General features: G+C 38.2%; 1 protein-coding gene across 3 annotated transcripts in view; it reads right to left on the bottom strand.

Moving 5' to 3' along the window:
- Scaper (S-phase cyclin A associated protein in the ER) overlaps window positions 1–27773 on the bottom strand; it is a 414909-nt gene that overhangs the window by 285181 nt on the left and 101955 nt on the right. For all 3 annotated transcript variants that reach the window (XM_052188286.1, XM_052188287.1, XM_052188288.1), the window contains 6 exons: window positions 24512–24682; window positions 23708–23783; window positions 23092–23209; window positions 22762–22873; window positions 12523–12663; window positions 262–417 (listed from right to left, as the gene is read on the bottom strand). In XM_052188286.1, coding sequence (XP_052044246.1) covers window positions 262–417; window positions 12523–12663; window positions 22762–22873; window positions 23092–23209; window positions 23708–23783; window positions 24512–24682 — 774 coding nt within the window. The remainder of the gene's footprint in view (window positions 1–261; window positions 418–12522; window positions 12664–22761; window positions 22874–23091; window positions 23210–23707; window positions 23784–24511; window positions 24683–27773) is intronic.

The following is a 27773-nucleotide window of genomic DNA, read 5'->3' as shown; positions in this document are numbered from 1 at the left end:
ACCAGGTCCTTGGCTGTTCTTTCAGATGATAGCAATTGTTACATGAGCCACTCCAATACACACACACACACACACACACACACATTGCGCACACACATGTATTTCACTCTGTGTGTGTGTGTGTGTGTACATATATATTTCATACATTTCACTTTCTCTGTGAGAATCAGAGACAGACAGATTTACTTCTCTCTGGATCTTCAGCCTAACTCAAAGCCTAAGATATGAAAGGTGCTAAGTAAATGCTGAGTATAATCCTACCTGTACAGCCTCATCACGAGCTTGCTTTTCTTCTTGTCTTCTCTGACGTTCTTCCTGCAATTCATTAAGCCTCTGCTCATATTCCTTCAGTTTTGATAAAACATCGTGACGTTTATTCTGAGCTTCAAGGGTATTTATGAAGGCAATCTCATTTACCTTCAATGAGAACAAACAGAGTAAAAATCAAATTAATTCTTTTTAAAAAATAATTTAGTTTTTTTCATTTTATGTGCATTGGTATTTTGCCTGAATGTATTCTGTGTGACCGTCTCAGATCTTAAGAGTTACATACAGTTGTGAGCTACAATCTGGGTGCTGGAATTTGAACACCAGTCCGCTGGAAAAGCAGTCAGAGCCCTCAACCACTGAGCCTTCTCTCAAATTAATTCTTAGAAGAGAATAAAAAGTGAGTGTGTGTGTGTGCGCGCGCACACGCGCGCAAGTACATACATGCATCTGTCTGTCTGTGCATACCTGTGTACATGTACCTATGCATGACTGCAGGTGCCTACAAAGCACTTGGAGTTGGAGTTACAGGTGCCCATGAGCCTCCAGACATGGGTGGTGGGAAAAAAACTCAGGTCCACTGCAAGAGCAGTACACACTCTTAACTACAGAGCCACTTCTGTAACTCTTCAATTTAATTCGTATAAATATATGAAATTTAACAAGGATTTTACACAAAAATATTTAAATCATCAGTAAGGCCCAGGGGAAATAACTAATAAGGTTTTCCTGCCAGTATTATTTCAAAATAAGCCAATGTATATGACAAATTAATAGGGTTTAATAAGAACTAATTTAAGAGGCTACCATTGAAATTATTTTTTAAAACAGGAAACAATTTAGTATTTTAGAGACTATTTTACAAAACTTCAATAAACACAAATTTGGAACAATACAAAGAATACAGATAACTAGGCATTATCATATTTTTCTAGTGAAATTTTTATTTTTTTAATCTGGCATAAAAAATAATGTATTTCATGATATGAAGAGCAATGGATTTCACACTTATACATAATTACAAGTAGTCCTAATTGATCCCCTCCCAAGTGTTTCCTGTTCTGTCCCTCAGGAACTCTCCCCTTCGACTCTCACGACATTCATATCCATTACCCTCTTTTCCTCCCTCAACAGTTCTTCCTCTTTCATCACTCTTTTCCAGTTTCATAAATTACTAATACATAGAACTTTAAACAAGGATTATTTATGAAACTTTAACTTTCTAGGTCAGGCTTATTTTGCTTAGCTTAATAGCTTCCAGTTCCATCTGCTTCCTGCAAATGTCATAAGTGCATCTTTCTTTATGACTGAATAAAATTCTATTGTGACCATGCACCAAGTTTTACTTATCTGTTCATTTACCAACAAGCAAATAAGCTGATTCCATTTCACATAATATGTGCAATAATAAAAATGGATGTACATATATCTCTCAGATATGGGCATGTTAAGAGTATGTTGGCTGTGGCATGCTAGATTATATGGTAGTTGTATTTTAACTTTTTTGGCTCCACCAATTTAGATTCTCAACAATACTTTCTGAGGGTACCTATTTCCAAAAAACCTCACTTATATTTAACAACCTCTTCTGGAATTTCTAGTTTGAGGGAATGTTTCCAAAGGCGTCCCTAATGAGCCTCTCAATGTCACTGGGACAGATTGTTGTATCCCCTTGAGCTGTAATGTTACTAACTTGGTTAGCTTTAGTTGTATTCTCTAAAAACCAACTATATTTATTTTTGTTTCCACTTCATTTCAACTCTAATCTTTTTAACCTTTTGGCATCTACTGCTTTTGGGGTTTGTTCTTGTTTTCCTAAGATTGTGATGTATAATATTAACTTAATACTTGAGGACTTTTGAAGTTTTTTGGTTTAAGTTTTTCAAGACAGGGATTCACTGTGTAACAGACCTGACTGTCCTGGAACTCATTTCATAGACCAGGCTAGCTTCAAACTCACAGAAATCTGCCTCCCTCGAACTCCCACGTGCTGGAATTAAAGGTATGAGCCACCACACCTGGCTTAGATGTGTCTTAAAAGTTCTATCAAACTATGATTTCATTTGTATAATTTATGAACATTTACCTTCCTCCATTATTTATTCAGTGGCTACTAGTCAAGACTGTACTGTTCAGTTTCTATATATCTTGGTTTGCTGTTGTTGTTATTTTTTTTGCTGGTGATTTCTAGTTCAGTTGTACTGTTATTTAAGATATAAGAAATTATTTCAGGTTGAAAAAGCTATCTTTTTGCCATTGAATGTTTTCAGCTCCTTTGTGATCTTCAACAAAGGAGCTGAAAACATCCAGTGAAAAAAGACAGCCTTTTCAACAAATGGTGCTGATTCAATTGGAGGACAGCAAGCAGAAGAATGTTAATTGATCCATTCTTATCTCCTTGTACTAAGCTCAACTCCAAGTGGATCAAGGACCTTCACATAAAGCCAGACACACTGAAACGAATAGAAAAGAAACTGGGGAAGACCCTTGAGGACATCGGTACAGGGAGAAAGTTCCTGAACAGAACACCAATAGCTTATGTTCTAAGATCAAGAATTGACAAATGGGACCTCATAAAATTACAAAGTTTCTGTAAGGCAAAGGACACTGTCAAAAGGACAAATCAGCAACCAGCAAATTGGGAAAAGATCTTCACCAACCCTACATCTGACAGAGGACTAATGTCCAATATATACAAAGAACTCAAAAAGTTAGACTCCAGAAAACCAAATAACCCTATTTAAAAAATAGGGTACAGAGCTAAAACAAAGAATTTTTACCTGAAAAACTTCGGATGGCTGAAAGGCACCTTAAAAAATGTTCAATATCCTCAGCAACAAAAGAAAATCTGGGGGAATCAGTATCCCTGACCTCAAGCAATACTACAGAGCAATAGTGTTAAAAACTGCATGGTATTGGTACAGTGACAGGCAGGAGGATCAATGGAACAGGATTGAAGATCCAGAAATGAACCCACACACCTATGGCCACTTGATCCTCGACAAAGAGGCTGAAAACATCCAATGGAAAAAAGATAGCCTTTTCAACAAATGGTGCTGGTTCAACTGGAGGTCAGCATGCAGAAGAATGGGAATTGATCCATCCTTGTCTCCTTGTACTAAGCTCAACTCCAAATGGATCAAGGACCTCCACATAAAGCCAGACACTCTGAAGCTAATAGAAAAGAAACTGGGGAAGACCCTTGAGGACATCGGTACAGGGAGAAAGTTTCTGAACAGAACACCAATAGTGTATGCTCTAAGAGCAAGAATTGACAAATGGGACCTCATAAGGTTACAGAGTTTCTGTAAGGCAAAGGACACCATCAAGAGGACAGATCGGCAACCAACAAATTGGGAAAAGATCTTCACCAATCCTACATCAGATAGAGGGCTAATATCCAATATATATAAAGAACTCAAGAAGTTAGACTCCAGAAAACCAAACAACCCTATTAAAAAATGGGGGACAGAGTTAAACAAAGAATTCTCACCTGAAGAACTTCGGATGGCGGAGAAGCATCTTAAAAAATGCTCAACTTCATTAGTCATTAGGGAAATGCAAATCAAAACAACACTAAGATTTCATCTTACACCAGTCAGAATGGCTAAGATTAAAAATTCAGGAGACAGCAGGTGTTGGAGAGGGTGTGGAGAAAGAGGAACACTCCTCCACTGCTGGTGGGGTTGCAAATTGGTACAACCACTCTGGAAATCAGTCTGGCGGTTCCTCCGAAAACTGGGCACCTCACTTCCAGAAGATCCTGCTATAAGAATTCATGAAATTCTTAGGCAAATGGATGGAGCTAGAGAACATCATACTAAGTGAGGTAACCCAGACTCAAAAGGTGAATCATGGTATGCACTCACTAATAAGTGGTTATTAACCTAGAAAACTGGAATACCCAAAACATAATCCACACATCAAATGAGATACAAGAAGAAAGGAGGAGCGGTCCCTGGTTCTGGAAAGACTCAGTGAAACAGTATTCGGCAAAACCAGAACGGGGAACTGGGAAGGGGTGGGAGGGAGGACAGGGGAAGAGAAGGGGGCTTACGGGACTTTCGGGGAGTGGGGGGGGGGGGCTAGAAAAGGGGAAATCATTTGAAATGTAAAGAAACTATATCGAATAAAAAAATAATAATAAAAAAAATGTTCAATATCATTAGTCATTAGGGAAATGCAAATCAAAACAACCCTGAGATTTCACCTCACACTAGTCAGAATGGCTAAGATTAAAAACTCAGGAGACAGCAGGTGTTGGTGAGGATATAGAGAAAGAAGAACACTCCTCCACTACTAGTGGGAGTTGCAAGCTGGTACAAACACTCTGGAAATCAGTCTGTCAGTTCCTCAGAAAACTGGGCATGACACTTCCGGACGACCCTGCTATCCCACTCCTGAGCATATACCCAGAGGATTGCCCAGCATGTAATAAGGATACATGCTCCACTATGTTCATAGCAGCCCTATTTATAATAGCCAGAAGCTGGAAAGAACCCAGGTGTCCCTCAACGGAGGAATGGATACAAAAAATGTGGTATATCTACACAATGGAGTACAATTCAGCCATTAGAAACAATGAATTCATGAAATTCTTAGACAAATGGATGGAGCTAGAGAACATCATTCTAAGTGAGGTAACCCAGTCTCAAAAGATCACTCAAGGTATGCACTCACTGATAAGCAGATCTTAGCCTAGAAACTTGGAATACCTAAGACATAATCCACATATCAAATGATGACCAAGAAGGATGGAGTGGCCCCTGGTTCTAGAAAGGCTCAGTGCAGGGCAATACCAGAACAGGGAAGTAAGAAGGGGTAGATGGGGGAAGAGGGCTTATGGGGAGTGGAGAGCCAGGAAAGGGGAAATCATTTGAAATATAAATAAAGAATATATCAAATAAAAAAAAGGAATTATTTCAATTGTTTTGTATTTGGAAAGACTTGATTTAGATAAAACTTGTAAGAATGTGGTCTATTTTAAAGTTGCATGCATCAATATCTGCTGGATGTTTTATATTTTGGAATATTCAGCTCATTTGATCTGTGTTGAAATTTTAATTCTGAAGGTAGATGCCTTATCGACAGATTAGAATGTGGTATTGAATTCACCTATAGCACACCCTCACCCGCCGCCATCTTCACTCCTGGTCTGACAGGACAAGTGGCCCCAGGTACCAAGATATCCCGAGTTTAAGATCTCTGGGGACACAGACCACCAAGCTGCCTGCGCCCAAGATCTGAGCAGATCATTTTTTTTTAAATCAAGTAATTTATTTATATACCGAATCCTGCTTCCCTTCTCAGTTCCCCCCACCCCCCAACACTGTTCCTCATCCATTCCCCTCCACCTCTGAGAGATTGTCTTACTCCAAGTATGCTCCCACCCTTTTGCATCAAATCTCTGCAGGATTAGGCCTATCCTCTCCCACTGAGGACAGGTAAGATATCCTGTAATCTTGTGACACATGCGCTGGGGAATCTCAGGCCAGTCCATGTATGCTCCTTGGTTGGTAGCTCAGTCTGTGGGAGCTGCCAGGGCTCCAGGTTAGTTGACACTTTTGGTCTTCCTGTAAGATTGCCATGCCCTTCAGGGTCTTTAATCCTTTCCCTAAAATTTCCATAGGGGGCCCCATCTTCTGACCAATGGTTGGCTATAGATATTGGGCAGATCATTTTTAATAAGCCTATTAAAAATGGGATAGAAAGCTAAACAAGGAATTTTCATCTAAAGAACTTTGGATGGCTGAGAAGCACCTCAAGAAATGTTTAACATCATTAGTCATTAGGGAAATGTAATCAAAACAACCCTGAGATTTCACCTCATACCAATCAGAATGGCTAAGGTTAAAAACTCAGGAGACAGCAGGTGTTGGCGAGGATGCGGAGAAAGAGCAAAACTCCTCCACTGCTGGTGGGATTTTAAGATAGTACACCACTCTGGAAATCAGTCTGGCGGTTCCTCAGTAAATTGGGCATGACACTTCCAGAGGACCCTGCTATACCTCTCCTGGGCATATACTCAGAGGATTCCCCAGCATGCAAAAAAGGCACATGCTCCACTATGTTCATAGCAGCCTTATTTATAACAGCCAGAAGCTGGAAAGAACCCAGATGTCCCTCAGTGGAGGAATGGATACAGAAAATGTGATATATTTACACAATGGAATACTACTCAGCAATTAAAAACAATGAATTCATGAAATTTTTAGGCAAACGGTTGGAACTGGAAAATATCATCCTAAGTGAGGTAACCCAATCACAAAAGAATACACATGGAATGCAATCCCGGATAAGTGGATATTAATTAGCCCAGAAGCTCAGAGTACTCAAGACAATTAGCATATTAAATGATTCCCATGAAGAAGGAAGGAGAGAGCCCTGGTCCTTGAAAGACTTGATCCAGCATTGTAGGAGTCTACAAGGACAGAGAAATGGGAGGGGGTGATTGGGGAATGGGTGGAGAGAAGGTTTATAGGACTTATGGGGAGGGGGAAACCGGGAAAAGGGAAAGCATTTGGAATGTAAACAAAGAATATAGAAAATAATAAAAAAAGAGATGAATGATCACCTATAGGATCTATTAAGACGTTAGAGCCTTATTAGGACTTTACTTTCATCTCATTCATAAATGCTTATATGAACTGAATGGACATAATTTTACAGGAATCTTTTTACAATTTTGTTTAAAATTCATTTATACAAATATATGCCAAAGAATTAAGTAAAACATGATTTGCAATCAAAAAAAAATCACCTATAATTATTAGGATCTGTTTAACATTTTCTGTTCCTTTGTGTAGTTTTACTAAATGAGAGGGAAAAACTGCATATGCATATAAATATTTAAAAGTAATTATAATAATTATATATAATCATTCATTATAATCATCTTCTTAATGAGTTGTTCTGTCATTTATTTGTTTGTTTATTTGTTTATTAATATGTAGTGGCCTTTATTTTTCTAATTATAGTTTGAAGTTTATGTTATCATATAATAAAACAACTATACAATCTGGTTTTCAGTTGATAGATTTCTGTCCTTCAACTCTCAAGTCTGTGGATAGCTTTACCACAGATTCTGTTTCTTGTAAAGGGAGTCTTTCAGGTCATTGATCATTTTTACCTTTAAGCTTTTAAAATGTTTACCTCTATAAGCATCTTTTACTTAACAATTAAGACGTTATGATCTTTTGGAGGATCATGTCTTACTGTCCAGCCTAAAGCACCATCACCACTGGTCGCTGAGTAAAAGCAAGAAAGCTCAGCCTTGGTCCCTCCTCTTCCCCAGGGTCCACTCACTTGCTTCTGGATTACCAGTGGCCTGTTCTCTCTCTCTGAAAGAGTGTCTACTTGTAAATCTGATTCTCTTGTTCATTGGTTCAATGGAGCCAAATACAATCTGCCATTTTAACTGGAATCCTGTGTGCTGTAAGTTTTAGACAATAAAAGATCAAAAGTATATGTGGTTTTTCCTCTTATGTATACTGAAAGTAACAAACAGTTACAACAGATTGTACTATACACTGTTGTTCAACTGTACACAGAAGCAGGGACTCCAATAATCTAGACTAGGAAAACAAAGCTTAGCTCAAACTAGTCCATACATTTCAGAACCAGTAGAATGGCTTAGCAAGCTGCCCAGGCTGACCACCTGAGCTTGACCTTCCTGTACCCACAAAGTGTAAAAAGAGAACTTACTTCCACATGCACTTTTAAAGTAGGTTTATCATATAAGAATCTTTCAAACTACTAAAGTATATGACAGACAAGTGTATGCAAGAAAAGCATATTCATTCTGTATCAGGTCTCACAGGTAAAGTGTAGTCATCACAGGGGGAAGGAATGAGACCTAATGTTCTAAGAAATATTTAATTATTTTAGAAATTTTGTTACAATAATAGAAAGGTGACTAACCCAAAATGAACAAATATGAACTCTCAGTATGTACCATAACTTTTACAACCTTAAATTTCTATGAATTAAATCTTCTCATTTATTCTAAACCTAGCAACTTTCTTACAACTACTTTCATCCATTTTTTTATCTTCAAGTAGAAGTGAAATTTTGATACTCTTGATAAGGAGTGTTGTGTATAGTGTAATGTTTCTGTATAAAGGTATCCCTTCTACAGTACAATAATTCTGAAGCAAAATATAAAAGAATGTTTCTACCCTAAACTGCAGATACTTTTTCTGATGAGATTTTAACATTATTTGCTATGTTGATGAAATTCTACTAATTCTATTAAAATAATGCAAATAATTAATAAATGATAATACAATCATTATTCTGAATATAACATGTTACTGAAGAAAGCCAGAGTAATACATTTACATTAAAACTTAAAGGCAAAGCCAGCAAAATGGCTCAGGGAATAAAGCATTCACCATGCAAGCCTGGTGACCTGATAAAATCAGCTGAAACCCATGTAAACACAGAAGCATAGTGGTATACATACACGTCACACTTAATAAATGTTTTAAAAATTGAGAGCAAAAGGGAAAATTCTTGATGGTTCTTAACCTGAATGCTATCAATAATCACACCTTTCAAAAACATTACTTAGGAACAAACAAGGTAAAAAAATAAGACTATAAAGAACAAATATTTAGTTAGTATGTAAATATAACTAGAGTATAGCTGAAATGGAAAAGAAAACACATAGCTGACTATGAGATATAGGATTACAGATAAACTGAAATGAGCCACCCAGAGAAGTGACAAAAGAGTAGTTGCTTTATTTTCTCTTATATTTAGCTGTATGCCTGATGAATACAAATTGGTTTCTAAAAAGGAGTGATTGTTTATAATACACTATTAATAATCATTAGCCAAATGTGGAGTTCTAGGAAGCTCCATCATTTGGGGAAGGATAAAGATAGGCATGGAGAATGGATGAGTCTCATAACCACTAAGCCTTAAAACAGCTTAGTCTGGAACTCAGTGGAGATTTTAATTGTGCTAATCAAAAAGGCTAACAGATCAGCACAATTAACTAAAATCTAAAACTTTAACATTTCCATAAATTTCAATATTTCATAGAATTGTTTAAGTCATATATACACCTGGTTCACTAACAACAAGTGTTTGTAGTATGTGAGAACTAATCCTTAAACAAACTACAAGGTTCATACTCCAGAATGAGTAATAGGAGCTTGTTACTTGTACTAGCTGGTTTTGTGTCAACTTGACACAGGCTGGAGTTATCACAAAAAAAGCAGCTTCAGTTCGGGAAGTGCCTCCATAAGATCCAGCTGTGGGGCATTTTCTTGGTTGGTGATCAATAGTGGAGGGTCTAATGTGGGTGATGCCATCCCTGGTCTGGTAGCCTTCGGTTCTACAAGAGAGTAAGCTGAGCAAGCCAGAGGAAGCAAGCCAGTAAGTAACATCCCCCCATGGCCTCTGCATCAGCTCCTGGTTCCTGGCCTGCTTGAGTTCCAGTCCTGACTTCCTTTGGTGATGAATAGCAATGTGGAAGTGCAAGCTGAGTAAACCCTTTCCTCCCCAACTTGCTTCTTGGTCATGATGTTTGTGCAGGAATAGAAACCCTGACTAAAACATTACTTAAAATGTGATTGTAACTGCCCATAACTTCCTATATCCTGGTAAAGTAATACAGATTTATCACTGACAATATAATACCACAAAGACTATAGTGTTATTGACAAAATATAACTGGATGTGTTGTGCATGTCTGTCTGTAAGCCAGAACATAGACTTAGAAACAGGAGGATCAGAAGTTTAAAGTCATCCTCTGGCTACACAATGAATTCAAGACTGGAATGTAATTCATAAGACTCTGTCTCAATAAAAAAGATATAGATTCATGTTTTTTAAAAAAAATCACCCATTACTAGGAAAAACATACGAATATTGAAAATGAAATGGTGAAAACAATTTTCGAAGATAAAAGATAAGTAGGCTGAAACAGCTTTCATATCTGACAAAGTAGACTTGAAGCTAAATTGGTCAAAAAAGATAAAGTAACTATAAACTAATAAAATGAATCTTTAAAATATCATAAAAATATAAATGCATATGTACTGAAACCATCTGGTCCTGTACTTTTTTTTTGGTTGGAAGACTTTCTATGACCCCTTCTATTTCTTTAGGGGTTATGGGACTGTTTAGATGATCTATTTTCAAGATTCAGAGGAGGGGGGAACCAGGAAAGGAGACAACATTTGAAATGTAAAAAAAGGATATACCTAATTAAAATTTTTTTTTAAAAAAAGTAAGCTTCAGAATAAAATATAGATCAAAGAACTTAGCAGACATCACAGAATATCCAACAGTAATAGAATACACATTCATCTCAAAAGTCCACAGAAATTTTCCCATAATATATTCCATTTTAGCTCAGAAAGCAAGTAATCAATTTTTTAAAGAATTACATCTTTTATCATGTGGAATCAGTAGCTCAAGGTTATCCTTGGTTACACGACAAATTTAAGACCAGCCTGAGTTACTCACCTTGCTTTAAATTTTTAAAAAAAGTTTAACAACACAAATAAGCCATGATACATGAACTCATGTCAATATCAGCTACTTTCACTAATGTATGTAAATAAATAAAATTAAATGTTTGATATCACAAGTTCCTCCCAAAGGTGACAAATTATTAACTATAAAAATAGACAAACTTGGGCTGCAGAGATGGCTCAGAGGTTAAGAGCACCGACTGCTCGCCCAGAGGTCCTGAGTTCAAATCCCAGCAACCACATGGTGGCTCACAACCATCTGTAATGAGATCTGACGCCCTCTTCTGGGATGTCTGAAGACAGCTACAGTGTACTTACATATAATAATAAATAAATCTTTTTTAAAAAACAGACAAACTTTGTTAGTAATTTGAAATTTTATTTTTTCATGCTTTCTCTTGTAAGCCGATGAAACAAATAACATTCCTTTCGAAACAGGGCAGGGGATGGGGCCCTTCTCCTAACATGACTGGCAGGCTGGTCTCAGTGCAAGAGGATGCTCTTAGTACTACTGCACCTGGATGTCCCAGGTTGAGGTTATACCCAAGTAGAACATTTCCTGGGGGAAATGGGGGGTAATGAGGTGAAGGCTTTGTAAGGGTGAGACTGGGAGAAAATGAGGACAGGGAAGCCAACTGGGATATAAAGTGAATTAATTAATAGAATAATTAATGATAATAATCAAACAAGTACCCCATGTTCTTTCTCATATAAGAATTCTAGAACAAAAAATAACTGAAATACATGAAAGTGTTACTGAAGGTTTTTACAGAGAAAAAGAGGTAGTCAGGTAAGGGGATAAGAAAGCTAAAGGAGGTATGTATTTGATTAATGGATACTACCTATAAGCATGAACATGAAAGCATGAAACACTGTCCTATATATCTAATATATGCTCATAGTTAAAAAGTTAGATATGAGAGCAGCAAGGTGGTTGCCTGTGTAAAGATAGTTGCTACCAAGACTGACAACATGACTCTAAACCACAACAACCATCTATCTATGGGAAAAAGAATGAAGTCCTGCAATGGTTCTTTGATGTTTGACCTCTACATATATCCTACTTCAGGTACATGTACACGCACACGCACACACACACACACATACACACACACACACACACACAATAAATAAATGTAAAAATAAAAGTTAAACATATGCCAATATTAAGACTGCCAACCACCACTAGGTATTTACAAAAAAATAAATAAAACCAAAAGTAAACATCATCTATAAGCTTTATAAATGAATTCTCACAGCAGAAATCTTTGGAATAGACAAAAACCAGGATAAATGGATTTCTACTAATAGATAACTAGATGAAGGAAGACACGATCAGTATATACACCAACATGAAATTCAAATAAAGATTAGTGAAAGAAGCCAGAAGGATAGGTATGTTCTACATACCTAGAAAACTCAACATCCACAGTGAGAGAAAGCAGATCAGAAACTTGCCCATTTACAGAGTTACAGAAAAGGATGAATTCCAGAGATGATTTGTGAATGTTCATTGTACTGAAAGTTGGAAAGATACACACATGACCAAAATCATCAAACTTAGTATTTTACAGCTGTGCAGCTTATTCTGTCAAATAGAGATCAACAGACCTGCTTATTATAAAGTATGAGATTGTACCTAGTAAATTTTAAATAAACCAGTAAAATCTTCTGTTATTCTAGAATAAAATACTTGGATAAACCTGTTGCAATATTACACTCTGTAAAATATACTTGGTTACATGATTAAATATTTAATACACCACACCTTAGCTTCTTCCTCTTGAGCTTTCTTCACAATAGCTTGTAGTTGTACCTCTCGTTTAAATTCAGCATGCAGTAATTTCTCTTCCATCATCCTACGGCGTTGATCTAGTAATTCTTCCTTCCACTTTCGGACATCTTTCTCCTATGTATGACAAATTAACAAATCATTAACATCAAAAATACAAAGTAATTAATCAGAAGACTAATCAGAAGGAGTAAATAGAAAAATTCATGAATATGATTAATTATTAAAACCCAACTATATAGACAGAATTACAGCTTCCCCAATTCTCTGTACACTTAAATACTCTTGGCAGCAGTGCAGCTGATATCTCAATTTTCTTATACATGTAAAAAGAGAATAATACTGGGCCATGACCAATACATTAATATCACCTCCTCTAAAGCTCAAGAATATCGCAAAAGAGGGGATGTTAAGAGCTGGATGACAGAGAGAAGGGCTGCAAAATGCTATCTTCTGGGCACAACATGCCATAAAATTATGAACTCATACCAGCTCCAGCTGCCTACACTAGATTTGCACTAGGCTTGTCAACAGCCAGTCATCAGACCTCTGCTTGAGGAACTATTTGCTACTAATTGCTGCCTGGAAGGGGAGTCATGTCTTCAGTGATGTACCTACTTAGTGAGCCCACCAAACTCCCACAGAGAGTTCTACATTCATGGTCACCAGTATAGTCCTGGTAAAACCTAATGTATCATAAAACAAAGCTGTGCATGTAGAAAAGGAGACTGTTGAGTCTGGAGTAGACAGACAGGAGGGAGATCAACTAGGCAAGAAACAGTAATCAGAATGCAGATATACAAGTATGAACTTGTAAAAGAATATATATGTATGTTTTAATAAAATCACATGTCTGGCAAAGGTGGGTGGGGAACAGAACATAACTGACGGGATTATTCTGAAGATTTAGTTAAATGAATAAACCGCTTAAGACAGTGCATTAGATATATCTGTATTTATAAATATTATTACACTGAGCCAAGAGACAGAATGGACACTGTGCATGATATTTAATAATAATTATCTGCCTGAATAGGTCTACAAGCACCTAAGAGCCAAACCTCAGCGGAAAAGGCTAGGTTAACTCTGGCAGGAAAAGCCAACACAATAGTGAGCCACAGCAGTTCATGGGCTGGCATCTCAGACCAAAAAATGGAAAAAGCAAGCTGAATGTTAACATTTCTCTGCTTCCTGACTACGAATTTCTTCTGAACTGCAGCCTCAGCTCCTGATACTATGACTTCTATATCATGATGGAGTGTACAAACTGTGAATCACAGTAAATGTTTCCAACCTTAAGTTTCTTTTTTCAGCATCTGTCACAGCAATGAGAAATGTAAATTAATACATGGTGGATTTCTTTACTAAGTCTAGTATTTCTATAAAGCAATCTATAATCAAGAAAAACACTTTAAATACTTAACATTTCAAACAATCAAAGTAAAAATGTTTTCCATGCCCCCAGGATATCAGATTCAATAGGAAGGCAGATGTACATGAATAGAAAAAGCAATTAACATGTCAGCTGGATTTTATCTATAATCCATAATTATATGTTGAATAACATAAACAAGTATGCAGAAATATTAGTATATTAAGAATCACTCCTTAAAGTCTGAGCTCTAAACAGGATCCTCATGTGACACTAAAACCCATTTGTATTCTTATAGACTCAGTTTTCATATCTGTAAAATGGTAAACACCTCTACTGTGCTCCACATAGTTACTGTGGTCAGATGAAGCAATTTACTTAGAACAATGTTAAAATAAGAACCTATTATAAAATTAGAAAATGTAATTACTACCGAAATTAGAAAATACATAGGGAAGGTTAAATTAAAACCAGAGGATTTCCACTATACAAAAAATTTCAGCTACCTATGAATTGTTCACATGAATACTTACAAATCATATTATTAATGCAAAACTGTACTGCATAATTTTTATTCATATTTAAAATTAAGACATGGCTATGCTGGAGAACATCTAATAACATTCACTTTGGAGAACTCCATGGCATAATAGACTGTTTTTCATATGCAATCTATTCTAAATGACAAACTCTTAAGACAAAATAAAGGTCACATTGTCCTCCACTGCTAGCAAATTTAACACCTGTATTCTGAAGGATCTAATGCTACCTCTCTCATTTTTATAACCATCTTTATTATTGTATTCATTGTTCTTCAGGAATATAAATAATACAATAATACAGGACTCTTAACCTGTACACATTAGTTGTCCAAGAACTAATGGGTGTCTTTTGTCATATGTGTGAGGCAATCAGCCACTGACATTGCTCCCAATAATCAAAGTCAATTGTTACCAATTTTGTAGTATAATGTCCTCCCCCAACTGTGTTAGCTTGGTGATCCAAACAACACACCAAAAAAATGACGCTATGAAGACCTCATTGCTTCTATCATATTAACTATCCTGTGTTCTCTCTTTTACACCTAATTACTTTATAGGGAAACCATCAGATCAACGTGAAGACACTCAGACTATAAAAAGGACATCTGGAAGAGAACGGGGCTTTCCAGATGATAGCAAAACATGAATTTGGAACTAAGAACAACAGCAGTGAGTTTGACAGAAGTTCTCCTAAACCCTATGTGACTGAAAGCCTCATTGCAAAACCAGAGCAAAGACCACTAGGTAGTCTATTTTTGGTTTTCCAAGAAAAACAAGTGATCACATATTGAACATTCATCTATCTTATCCAAAGTTATGCTTTATGTACCCCATTTAAGCACCTGGCAGACCATAATAGATTTGTTATTTTACAGACAGAATCTGAAATATATAGAAAACAGTCCTTTGTGGACCTGTCCACATAGTAGATCTATCTCTGTTTGTGGTGAGGAGCTACCACACTAATTTCCACAGTTACTACATTTTACAATTTCCCCTAAAGTTCATGCACATTCTCTGTTCCCCACATCATCATGAGCATTAGTTGTCCAGCCTTTTTAAAAAGTTTAATTCTGATAATTTCATACACAAGAACTATATTTTAGCATTTCTATTCCTCCCTCTTAGTTCTCTAACTCCTCCCATGTTCACTGCATTTCCTCATGAATTCATGGATTCTTGTTATTTATTACATTCTCTCTGTCTCTGTCTGTCTGTCTGTCTGTCTGTCTGTCTTTCTCCTCCTTCTCCTCTACCCGCTCCCTCAACCTGATGAACAGGAGGACTTTTGCTGTGAGAAAGTATCCTGTATTGATGAGAGGAAGGCTGTCTTCACTAAATCTAAACAATAGTCAATAATTATACTAGCACAGTTACAGCACCAGCTGACATACCAACACAGATGTGAGAAATCACAGAGGGCTCTACCGCTAGATGAAGAGCTATAGGCAATAAATGCTTGGTGAGAGAGAGAACCAATCGTTTCCAGGGAGGAGCCCCTAAGAGTTATCCAATCTCAAGTGGTCAGTCTTCTCTTAATCTCACCTACTCTGACATGGATATAATAAAATCTCATAAGTAGTTTTAATTCCCAACTCTCTAGTTGGGTATTATTCTATTGGATTCTATGGGACATTATTCTAATTGAACATTGCTTAATTCTCTCACTGACCAAGAATACTGAACATTTTCAAACATATTACTTCACAAGAGAAAACAGATGTGTGCTAGCAAACAACCTATTGTTGTGGGGCTCTCAGTCCCCAAGGGTGAACCTATTACTGTCATTCTCTTAAATGCACAAAGGAAGAAACTGCCATTTAAATTTGCATCACCCTGCCTACAGATTAGTGTACACTCAGACTTCATTAGAGACATTTGCAACTGATTATTTCTTCTAATCAACGAACATTAAAAGATTTTCCATTGTTCCTTCTTTATTTTCTTTCATAGATTTCTTTCACCATTTTCAGTATACATTTTTAACTTTTTACGCTTAGGTTAGTTTATTGCTTACACTGTGAATGTCATTCCTTTCTCATTTAGAGAGCTAACTTTAGCTTAATATGATAACACACAACTATAACCAGCAATCCCAGGGCAGAGGTAGAAGGATTATGAATCTTGGCTCTTCAATGTACTTCAGTGAGCAAGTCTGTTACTGAATTTCTCCACTAATATATTAATTTGATCACATTCTCCTGATTTTCTTTTTGTTGGACTGAACAGGAAAAATATACCCAGCATTCCCCTTTATAGTTTCTACAGGTGTCATATCAGTATCACTTACCTCCTCACAGACAGGAAACAGCTAAGCAGTGCATCCAATTCAGCCATCCAATTCAGCCATCACAACCTGAGCTCAAACTCTAATTACTACTAGTTCAGTCACCATATGAAGGAGATACAAACCTTTCTAATGCCTGACTTACTCACTTTCATGAATACAGTATCTTTTTATTGCTGTTGTTGCTGTTGTTATAAAAGCTAAGGGCACACTTAAGTATTAATAAACTAGTAATTATCATATTCACATACTAAATTTATGTTCTCTGATCTGAACCCCATTAACAAACTAGTATGTTTCCTATGGATAAAAGAAAAAGAAAAACAGGCTCACGTAATCATAAAATATAAGACCTCTTTGAACTTGGCTGATGGCCCTACCTAATAAAAGCACAGTGACTTGAAGGTCTGTAACAATCCCCTGGTCTTTCCCTGGGAAATGCACTTTCTACTGTGCTGGCCTTGAAGTGGGAAAAGAAACTACAGACAGAGAGGGACGCAAAAACACATGTTAAGCTAGCTGTGGGCCATGTTACTTCTATGCCACAGAAGCATAAAGACCTGATGAATCACTTATACTGTCAACTCCAACTCTAGGTGACTACAAATCCAGGAAGGACTGGCCTGTAATTCACATTTAGCCAAATCAGACATGATATTTTGTTCTTTGACTAATTGTTACAGCCCTGAGATAATAATATGCATTAAATGTTTACTTCTTATACCAAATATACTATATATATAGTCTTAATAGTCCTAGAAAATAAGTCACTTAGAATTTAAAAAAAAAAAAAAAACCTAAGCTCTAGAGATGCTAAGCCACTTAAATCACAAAAGATGGTTTCTAGTGAGTTCTAAAGTGCTAAACAGAAAAAAAAGGGGGGAGGGGGGAGTGTAAGCCACCAGCAAGTCCCAGATGCCAGAAAAGCAAGAGGCTCCCAGGACCCAACAGGGATGAGATTAGCTGAAATGCCCAACAAAGGGGAGGGAGAACCTGTAGAGACCATATCCAGAGGTAAGGCAAGGCGCCCAGTTGGAGGATGGAGCCACCTACTCATCTCCAAATTTTTAACCCAGAATTGCTCCTGTCTGAAGGAAATACAGGGACAAAGTGGAGCAGAGACAGAAGAAACAGCCAACCAGAGACTGCCCCACCTGGGGGTTCATTCTATATGCAGCCAACAAACCCAGACACTATATGCCAAGAAGCGCTTGCTGACAGGAGCCTGATATAGCTGTCTCCTGAGAGGCTCTACCAGAGCCTGACAAATACAGAGGCAGATGCTTGCAGTCAACCAATGGACTGAGCACAGGGAACCCCAGTGGAAGAGTTAGAGAAAGGACTGAAGGAGCTGAGGGAGTTTGCAACCCCATAGGGAGAACAACAGTATTAACCGACCAGATCCCCTAGAGCTCCCAGGGACTAAACCACCAACCAGGAGCCATGGCTCCTGCATATGTAGCAGAGGATGGCCTTATCTGGCATCAATGGGAGGAGTGGCCCTTAGTCCTGAGAAGGCTAGATGTCCCACTGAAGGGGAATACCAGTACAGAGAGGTGGGAGTGGGTGCATAGATGGGGGAGTATCCTCATAGAAGCAGGGGGAGTAGGGATGGGATGGGAGTTTCCAGAGGGGAAACCAGAAACAGGGATAACATTTGAAATTTACATAAATGAAATGCCCAATTTTAAAAAAGGAAAAAAAAAGAAAAAGAAAAATATAGGCATGCTTAGATTAAGCTATAAATGTGAATAAAATAAAAGTAAAAAAAGGATCAAAACTGGCTGGACACTGGGAGGGTTTTAATGATGCCAGTTAGCATCAGAGCAGCTGGACTCAGTGGCTGCAAATTGTGCTCATCTGAATGAAGCCACTGAGCTGGAAATAATAATGTGACTAAAATGATGCTAACTGTATCCCTGCCATTCCAGTGAATTCAATATATTGGTTTAAGCTTAAAGAAAAAATACTGTATTTACATCTGGAAATACTATTCCAGCGATGGTGACCAGAAAAGTCTTTGCAGTTATGTAAATAGAAAGTAGTCAGACTCAAAAGTCACAACAGAACCAGCAAGATGGCTCAGTGAAGAAGCACACTTTCAAGCATGATTTCCTGAATTTGTTTTCAGAGCCCATGTGGTCAAAGAAGAGAACCTGCTCTCACAAGTTCTCCTCTAACCTTCCAGACACATCACACACACACACACACACACACACACACACACACACACACGCAGAAACACACACAGTTTCAGGGTCTGAGGTACTATCTCAGTTGGAGTATGTGCTGATGTTCATGACCCATGTTACTACCAAAGGACATGAGGATGTTTGTGGTTTGGGCTGCTGGCTGTGTTGCCACTGGGCACTATACTGAGCTAAGCACTGTCACCTGAGGCCATGGTGATATTCAGATCCATGCCTAGGGCCATGACTGGGTTCAAGGCTCTACTGCAGCTAGGTCTGTGTTGATATTCAATGTCCATAACCACCTGTGCTTCTGCAAGGGGCCATACTGATACAAGTGGCATGTACTGCCACCTGAGTCTATGGTGATATCTGGGTCTGTGCTGCTGCCAAGGGTCTTGTCTGAGTCCATGAACCTACTGCACCAGGGGGCCATGTTTGTGGTGTGCACTGTTCCCAGAAATCAAGTGAAGGCTCATGATCTAGGCTCCAGCTGACTGTGAAGAACAAAGAAGCTACTTCTGCAATGATATCAATGATTGCAGATGTACAGTTGAGAAAAGGGACATGGAAGGCTTATGTTACAAACCCCACCCTTACTCCAATGAAAAAGTAGCAGCCTAAACATAAAGTCATCAAAAAGAACTCTTAGGAAGTGTGACAGAAATGCTAAAGTGTAGTTGCCAACAACTGATGCCTTCTGGCAGGGGTATCAAAGGGGAATGACTCAGTTCTATTTAGGAGAAATGCTACTAAGAGTATCACAATGCTGCAGTGAGTATATACATAACACAAATTGGGACTGGGAGGTTTGGGGATGATCACAAAGCTGGGGAGCATGGAAAGGGTGGGAAATGAGTATGATCAGGATGCAAGATGTAAAATTGCCAAAAATATCAATAAAAATATTATGTTAAATGCCAGGAGCCATTCTCACATAGATCTCAAAACCGCCTCCTTTCAGCCATCTTACATGCTCAAGCCTGCTTTTAGAAGGAAAAATACTAGCTCTCAGGTTAGCAAAGTAGCAAGGTAGTCAGTACATACAGAGCTCACCTGAGTTGGTTACAACAGAGCTCACCTGCAGTTAAGTTACCATAGCAATCTCTTTCCAATTCACCTCCTCATGATCATTTTAGCTAGTCAGCTTCCTTGAAATCCAGTCATCTTTCCCATGAGATGAGAGACAATTCTGAGAGACTAGTCCCTAGAGCCAATGTTTAGAGACAATGCTTGCCCCCCTGAGAGACTGTTCCCTGGAGTTTGTCCCTCATACTCCCTCCCTACATCCTGCTTGCTTTCCTTTATATTGCTGTGTGTGAGAAAGTAAAATTTGACAGCTTGATCAGAATCCTGTCTTGCTGTCTGTCTCTTGTGTCTCTTGTCCCCCATTCACTCTTAGGTGGTCCAGGGAACTCCGTTGACTGTCCTGTGGATCGGGACAGTTAAATTAAAAGTCTAAATGACAGTAAATGTAAAAAAAAAAAAACTAAACAAAAAACTTTAAATGAAATAGTATAACTACTGCATCAGAGAAAGCAGCTCCAAGAAAATGTCACTATTGGAACTAAGCACCTGCATATATGAGACAGCCCATAACTGTCTAATTTAATAAAGGGCTGAAAATTGGAACTGGATCACTTAAGGTGCTCACTTTTTCCTCTGAGGGAGGGAGTTACTGAAAATGGAAACAAAGACATCCTAGATGCTACTCAAGCACTTATATGAGCTACACCCTCAGCCTTCTCACTGTGGTTGGTTGATAATACAGTTTCACCTCTTTTCCAAAAGAAGTCCCATCGTGTTCCTATACATGAATTCTATGCATTTTAACATATCTACTCCATGGAAGAAAGGCTGAAAATATAAAAATGTAAAGATATGCTCTGAGAAACAAGTGCTGTGGTTAGAGAAACAAGAGCTGCAGAACAAAAGGTTTTACAAAATAGGAGTGTCTTATGTATGCTAGATAAACTGATCTCTTCACCCATTAGTATAAAAAACAGGGAATTTCAGACTAAACTAATAATCAAAATTATTTTAAAAAATACCATATATATCACTTACTCAAATACTTGCAAGAGATTCAACAGAATCAGTGACAAATGAGGTTTGAAAGGATAATAAAATTGTACTATGGATAAATCTGGATTTCCTTTCTGTTCCAAAATAGATGTTTTCTTTCCCAAGTAAACATATTTTCTGCTGAAAAGAAACATTGCATAATTGTTTCTAATTTCTTGAATTCTATTCCAAATTCAACCAAAGCCTCCTATGTCCTTAACACAAAGTTCCAACAGTTGTAAAATTCAAACCATGTCTTAACAACTTTTCCTGGGCTAGCTTCTATAATATATGTCTCATAATCAATCAGTTTTATTGTCCTATTTCACCTACCTGAGCATTTTTTAAATGTGTTTCCTGAAATGGTCACCACTATGAGTAGTGTCCCATTTCCCTGTCATTTCATATTGTCAGTTCCTTAAAAAACAAAAAACAAATAAACAAACAAACAAACAAACAAAAAACCCAAGCAGCTGACACCTTGGTTAGAACAAAAAGTAGCACATATCTCAAGTCAAAGATGAGGACACATACAGCTGTTAACGTTGAGAAGTTCCTAGCATTCCTGTGCTCCAGTTATAACAGTTTGTTAGTGTATAAATGAAGCTAATGGCATGAAGTAAATTTTACAAGAGTCTCAGGGAGTCTTCTTATGTACATTTCACAAGATGAACTTATAATGAGATATCAGTGATAGCATAACTTCAACAGACTTTCAAAGAGAAACTAATTTGAATACTTTGTCAAAAACACTTGTGGATTTTCAAGTGTTTGAGTCAGTTGCTGGGGTTTTATTATGTTCCTATGATTCAGTTAGGGTTTTCTCATTTCGGGGTTCTTTTTGTCTCTGCATTGCTATCTGGTTGATTTTTAAAAGTAATCAATTTGCCAGAAGTATAATAACTGGCTTCAGTAGGGGAAGACCATCACCAGGGATATGGGTTTAGAAGCACTACTGGGGATAAGCAAATAGAAACATATACTGACACACAAAGCATGGTGTAGATACACTCTGGGTCTAGAGCCATGCAGTATAGCATGGCAGTCGGGGGGCTGTCGTGAGTAACATCAATAGCTACCAGTGTTTACCAGGTACAAAAGATTCTGGGTACTTGCAGTACCCAAGCAGGATGCTGTCCTCCACAATGGCACATCTGTGCTAAACAGTACATGTGCTAGTAAATAAGGGTCAGGGCAGGAAATGATAGGGGTCACAGTTTAGGCAAGTGGCACACACAGCACTGGAATGGGCTTGAGTACACATATGACAGTAGGGTGATTTACACAGACTACAGTACTGGTGGCATGCATGTATCTAGTGACAAGAACTGAGGGCTTATACATCTGAGGCTAAGGGAGATGACTGCAGCTACAATCAGAGAAGCAAAAAATCTAAGCCAGAGCAGGGAACAGGGCAGGTACCCCACAAGCAGGTACTCAAAACAAGCCTAATAATTTCAACTTCAAAACTCTCCTAACAAGTACTTGTATATTTTGGACAGGCCTACCCAAAGAAATCCCCCAGCCAAAATGGAAAAAGACAAAGTATACCTTTAAAAAAACCTTGCAAAATATCCATATACTAGATTATTTAGGAAAAACAAACTCTTAAAAAAAAAAAAAAAGGTAGCCTGGAACACTGCCTTTATTTTCTAAAGCATGTATTTTTATGGCCTTTAGTCAGAGAACAAAAAAACCCTATTTGAAAACAATCCACAAACTTCTGATTATCATTTTGTTTTTAAAAATGCAAATGCTCACCCTTTCTAAGAGCTTTTGAAGCTTTAGTGTCTTCTCTTCACGTAGCTTTTCCCTTAACTGTTGAGCTTTCATGTGTTTTTCTTCATATTTCTTCTTAGATTCTGCAATTGTCCTATTAATATACATAAATGAATAAGAAACACATGTATTTCACATGACAAGGCTAAAACCAGGAATTTGTGGACTCTAAATGTCTCAATGTATACAAGATCATTTCTCCTTAGTGCATGTCATTTTCGATAGATATGGAATGTCCTGATAGAAGATACCGAAAACAGAATCAAGATTTCTTACTATCAATCATTTCAAGTGAATTTTCAAATGTCAGACCTTTTACGAGATGGTGAAGAAAGCTTTTCATGCATGTGAATTCCATGCCCTGGAAGTCTAGCAGGCTCCTCTTCTACAATATCTCCCCAGGATGTATTTTGACGCCACGACTCACGAGCTGACAGAGGACAATAAAATAAAATGAGAAAACTGTTATTTTTTAGCCCTATAGTTCTTTAAAGCTAACTTTTGAGAATTTTCTTAATACACATGTATGTATATTTATGTGGGCACTGGAGGTTTTGTCCTCCAGTGTCATCCTCAGAAAGCCTGCCCACGTCCTTTGACACTGGATCTCTCACTGGCCGGGAGTTCACCCATCAGGCTCTGCTGCTTAGCCAGCAAGCTGAGAGACATCTGTGGCTCCACACCCCAGTGCTGGGGACATAAGCACACACAGCCATGGCTAGCATATGTACTGCGGGCTTGGGAACTACTTCCAGGCCTCATGCTTATAAGGCAAGCACTTTACTGACTGAGCTATCTCCATAGGAAAAAGACTTTTTAAAGCATTTCTACCTCAAATTACTTTTACCTAAAAACTGCATATAAGATGATCTAGTATCTCCCACTGTGCCTATAAACCAAATATTCAAAGACATTATACATACAGTACCTTCATAATCTGCGAGAACATCATTCCAGTCCAGAGACATACCACAGAAAGATAGACTCCCACTGCCCATACTGGCCTAGAATGTAATAAAACACACACACACACACACACATACAAAAAAAACAAACTTATTTTTGCACATAACATTATAGACTTAAAAATGAATTATGTGTCAAATTCTATGAACTTCTAATAAACTTTACTGAACCAAACAAACAAAAGCAAAACTACATCTCATATGCAGTCGCAATTTCCAGGTTAAAATATTCAGATTATGTATTTTAAGAGTTCAGTAGCCATTCAAAGGAATCAATGAATTATATGTCAAAACAAGTAAACTAGTCTTACACAAAGCATACACTGGAACTAAAAGTTACTTGGTAGTAATTAATAGAGAGAAATTAAATATAAAATTTTGTGGTTGTTTTATTCACCTCCATTAATACATGTACTCGAGGACTTAGCAGCAAAGCAAGTTGTCATTCTCTATTTATTAGTAGAATTCATCATTCTCTATTCACTAGTAAAATTCGTCATTCTCTATTCATTAGTAGGACAAAACAAGAATACGTTCTTCAGTCCCTAGACATTAGAGTCTGAAGAATAATGGGTTCTTCCTTTCTGATAGACACAATTTCTTGATTTGTAAAATGACAATGACAACTTTCTACTTATCAACTACATCACATATGAAAATATTTTGTAAGCAGTAATGATAAAAGAAAGATTTGCCACTGCTCATTATCTAAACCACAACAACAAATTTTACTATTATTCAAGATTCAAAAACATTAAAAAGCTCACAGAAAAATCACTGTCATTGTCAGTCTCAATGTTAATGTCGTTGTTTTCTTCAGCTTCTATTTCTCTGGTTAACTGTTCTTCTTCAGCAATAGCACTGGCGATGGCTTCTTCATTGGCCTTTTCTAGACGATCTGCTAGCTCTTCTTTTTTAGCGAGAACTTCTGCCATGGACTTTATTTAAAAAAAGAGGGGGGTAGACTCATGAAACATTAACAAATATTTTTTCTTTCTATGATAATAATACACTAGCTACACACACACACACACCTAGAATCAGAAAAACTGGATCCAATACAGGCTTAAGTATCTGTTAGCAATATAACTTACAAGGCGCATGAAGGCAAGGGCTTAATTACTGATCCATGAAATCCAACAACAATCCATGTCTACCCTTCTGTACCAGACTGTTCTGTATGACAAATTGTCAAGTTTCTAAGTAACAGATAATATCCATGAGGAAATGCAAATTTCACCTGAATGCCCAAATAAAAGCACATGCAGATCAAATATTTTCCTTAAAAATAAAACAAGAATATTATGCTAAAATAGGAACATAATAAGAATGTAGACTAGACATAATTTTATACTTCTGAAGATAGTTTTATAACCTAAAGATATTTTCTAATTCAATAATTTGCCTGAGAATTAACAATTAATAAATGCTATGAGTAACTTAAGATTTATCCTACTAACCCTAAAACAGCAACTAAAATAATGAAGTGAAGATTTATGGTTAATAAACCAACAAAGGATATAAAACAGAATGTTTAAAAGCAAAGAAAAGAACAGTATACACCCAAGTGAAAGGGAAAATGAATAGTAAGTTGATAACTGTAAACAAATCCTATTACATGTAAATAGTCTAAATATTACGAATTAACCAGCAAAGAATGTCAAACTAGATCAAAAGCAACATCCAACTGTGTTTCTCAGAAGAAACTTAAAAATATAGATTAAAAGATTTTGAAAGTAAATAAATAATAAAGATAAAGAAAACCTGAGATGGAGAGCAAATGGGGAATGACTGGGAAGGGCTATACAAAGTGAAGGTAAGAGGGAAATTATGCAATTATATATTCATTTCAGAAAAAAAAAGAAGTTGGGCAGTGGTGGCTCATACCTTTAATTCTAGCACTTGGGAGGCAGAGGCAGGTGGATTTCTGAGTTTGAGGCCAGCCTGCTCTACAGAGTGAGTTCCAGGACAGCCAAGGCTAAACAGAGAAATCCTGTCTCGAAAAAAATTTTAAAATAAAAAATAATAAAATGAATTATTTAGAAAAAGAAGAGATTCATGTGAAAGCCAGATTTCAGAGCAAAAACTATCACTAGGAACAAAGAAGGTCATTTCATAAAGGAATAGATTATCGTGAATTCAAATCCCATAAAAACTAATGAACTTAAAGAATTTCAAACTAAATGAGACAAAGGCTAAGCTATAAAAGAGACCTAAGAACAAAACCTTTGTAACTTCTTTAGAAAAAACTGTTGACAGTTCTTCAAATGGTTCAGCACATAATTTATATGGTCCATCAGATTTACAAGTTGTATATATGTATATGGAAGAAATAAAATCATACATATTTACATGCATAGATGTATATATGTACATACATATATACAAACATACATATATATGTGTGTATGTATGTGTATATATATAAACATACACACACACACACAAATAAGTAGATATTAGCCAAAAAAAATAGTATAGAATACCCGAGATACATCCACAGAACTGGACTACAGTCAGCAAGCTGAAGGGCCCAAGTGAGGACACCTCAGTCCCACTTGGGAAGGAGAAGAAAACAATTGCAAGTGGGGAGAAGAGGGCCACCACCAGCAGAACCAAGGCAACAGGGATCAGGCAGGTCCTGCACCCACTACCACTGGCCACCAACAACCAGCTGGGCTGCGTGTGGAGGAGATGCAGCACTTTTTACCGCACTGAAGCCGCATTAGACCTCTGCCTCCTACCAGCCAGTTAAGAGAGGCACTCTGCTATCTTGGCTCCTGGACGCCAGAGAGAACTGACAGAACCAGGTACACAGACATAGTCCGAGGCTAACATCGCTTGGGTCTAAGCCTGGCAGGTTTTTACCTGCACCCAGGCCCTGGGCAGCTCAGTGGGCCATCTTTGTGCTAACCCGGCCAGGAGGTCGTTTGTCCTGCAGTCTGCCCATCACTTGCAGGGGCGCGTGCCGCCATCTTGGATACCAGATGCCAGAGAGAATAGACAAAGCCAGCTAGCAGACACAGTCCAAGGCTAAAATCAGTTGGGTCTAAGCCTGCCAGGATTTTACCTGCACCCAGTCCCTGGGCAGCTCAGTGGGTCGTCTGTGTGCCCACCCGGCCAGGATGTCATTTGCCCTGCAGACTGCCCAGACTTGCAGGGGCGCACACCACCATCTTGGCTACCAGAAGCCAGAGAGATCTAACAGACAAAGCAAGCTAGCAGACATAGCCCAAGGCTAACATCTCTTGGGTCTAAGCCTGGCAGACTTTTGCCTCACACAGGCCCTGGGCAGCTCAGTGGGTCGATTGTGCTCCACCCTGGTCTGGGGGTCATTTGCCTGACAGACTCTCCAGCACTGGCAGGGGCGCTCACCGCCATCTTGGCTACCAAATGCCAGAGAGACAAAGCCAGCTAACAGACATAGCCTGAGGCTAACATCGCTTGGGTATAAGCCTGGCAGGCTTTTGCCTGCACACAGGTCCTGGGCAGCTCCAAGGGCCATCTGCGTGCCAACCCAGCCAGGGAGCGACTGGGACCAGACAGGTCCTGCACCCACTACCACTGGCCACCGCCGCTGGCCAGCCAGGCTACGTACAGAGGAGTAGCAGTGCTTTTTACCACACTGAAGCGCCATTAGACCTCTGCCTCCTGCCAGCCAGTTACTAGAGGCACTCCGCCATCTTGGCTACTGGATGCCAGAGAGATCTAACAGACAAAACCAGCAAGGAGACATAGCCCGAGGCTAACATCACTTGGGTCTAAGGCTGGCAGGCTTTTACCTGCACCTAGGCCCTGGGCATCTCGGTGGGCCATCTGTGCTCCAACCCGGTCCGCAGGTCATTTGCCCAGCAGACTGCCCAGCACTTGCAGCAGCACAACTTGCCATCTTGGTTACCTGACAGAACCAGTTAGCAGACATAGCCCGAGGCAATCATCCCTCAGGCATAGCCTGTCAGGCTTTTATCTGGACTCAGGGCCTGGACAGCTAGGCGGGCCATTTGTGCACCAACCCAGTTGGGGGATCTT

Source organism: Apodemus sylvaticus, chromosome 7 (genome assembly GCF_947179515.1).
Source record: "Apodemus sylvaticus chromosome 7, mApoSyl1.1, whole genome shotgun sequence".
Lineage (NCBI taxonomy): Eukaryota > Metazoa > Chordata > Mammalia > Rodentia > Muridae > Apodemus > Apodemus sylvaticus.
This window is presented reverse-complemented; position numbering and strand designations above follow the sequence as displayed.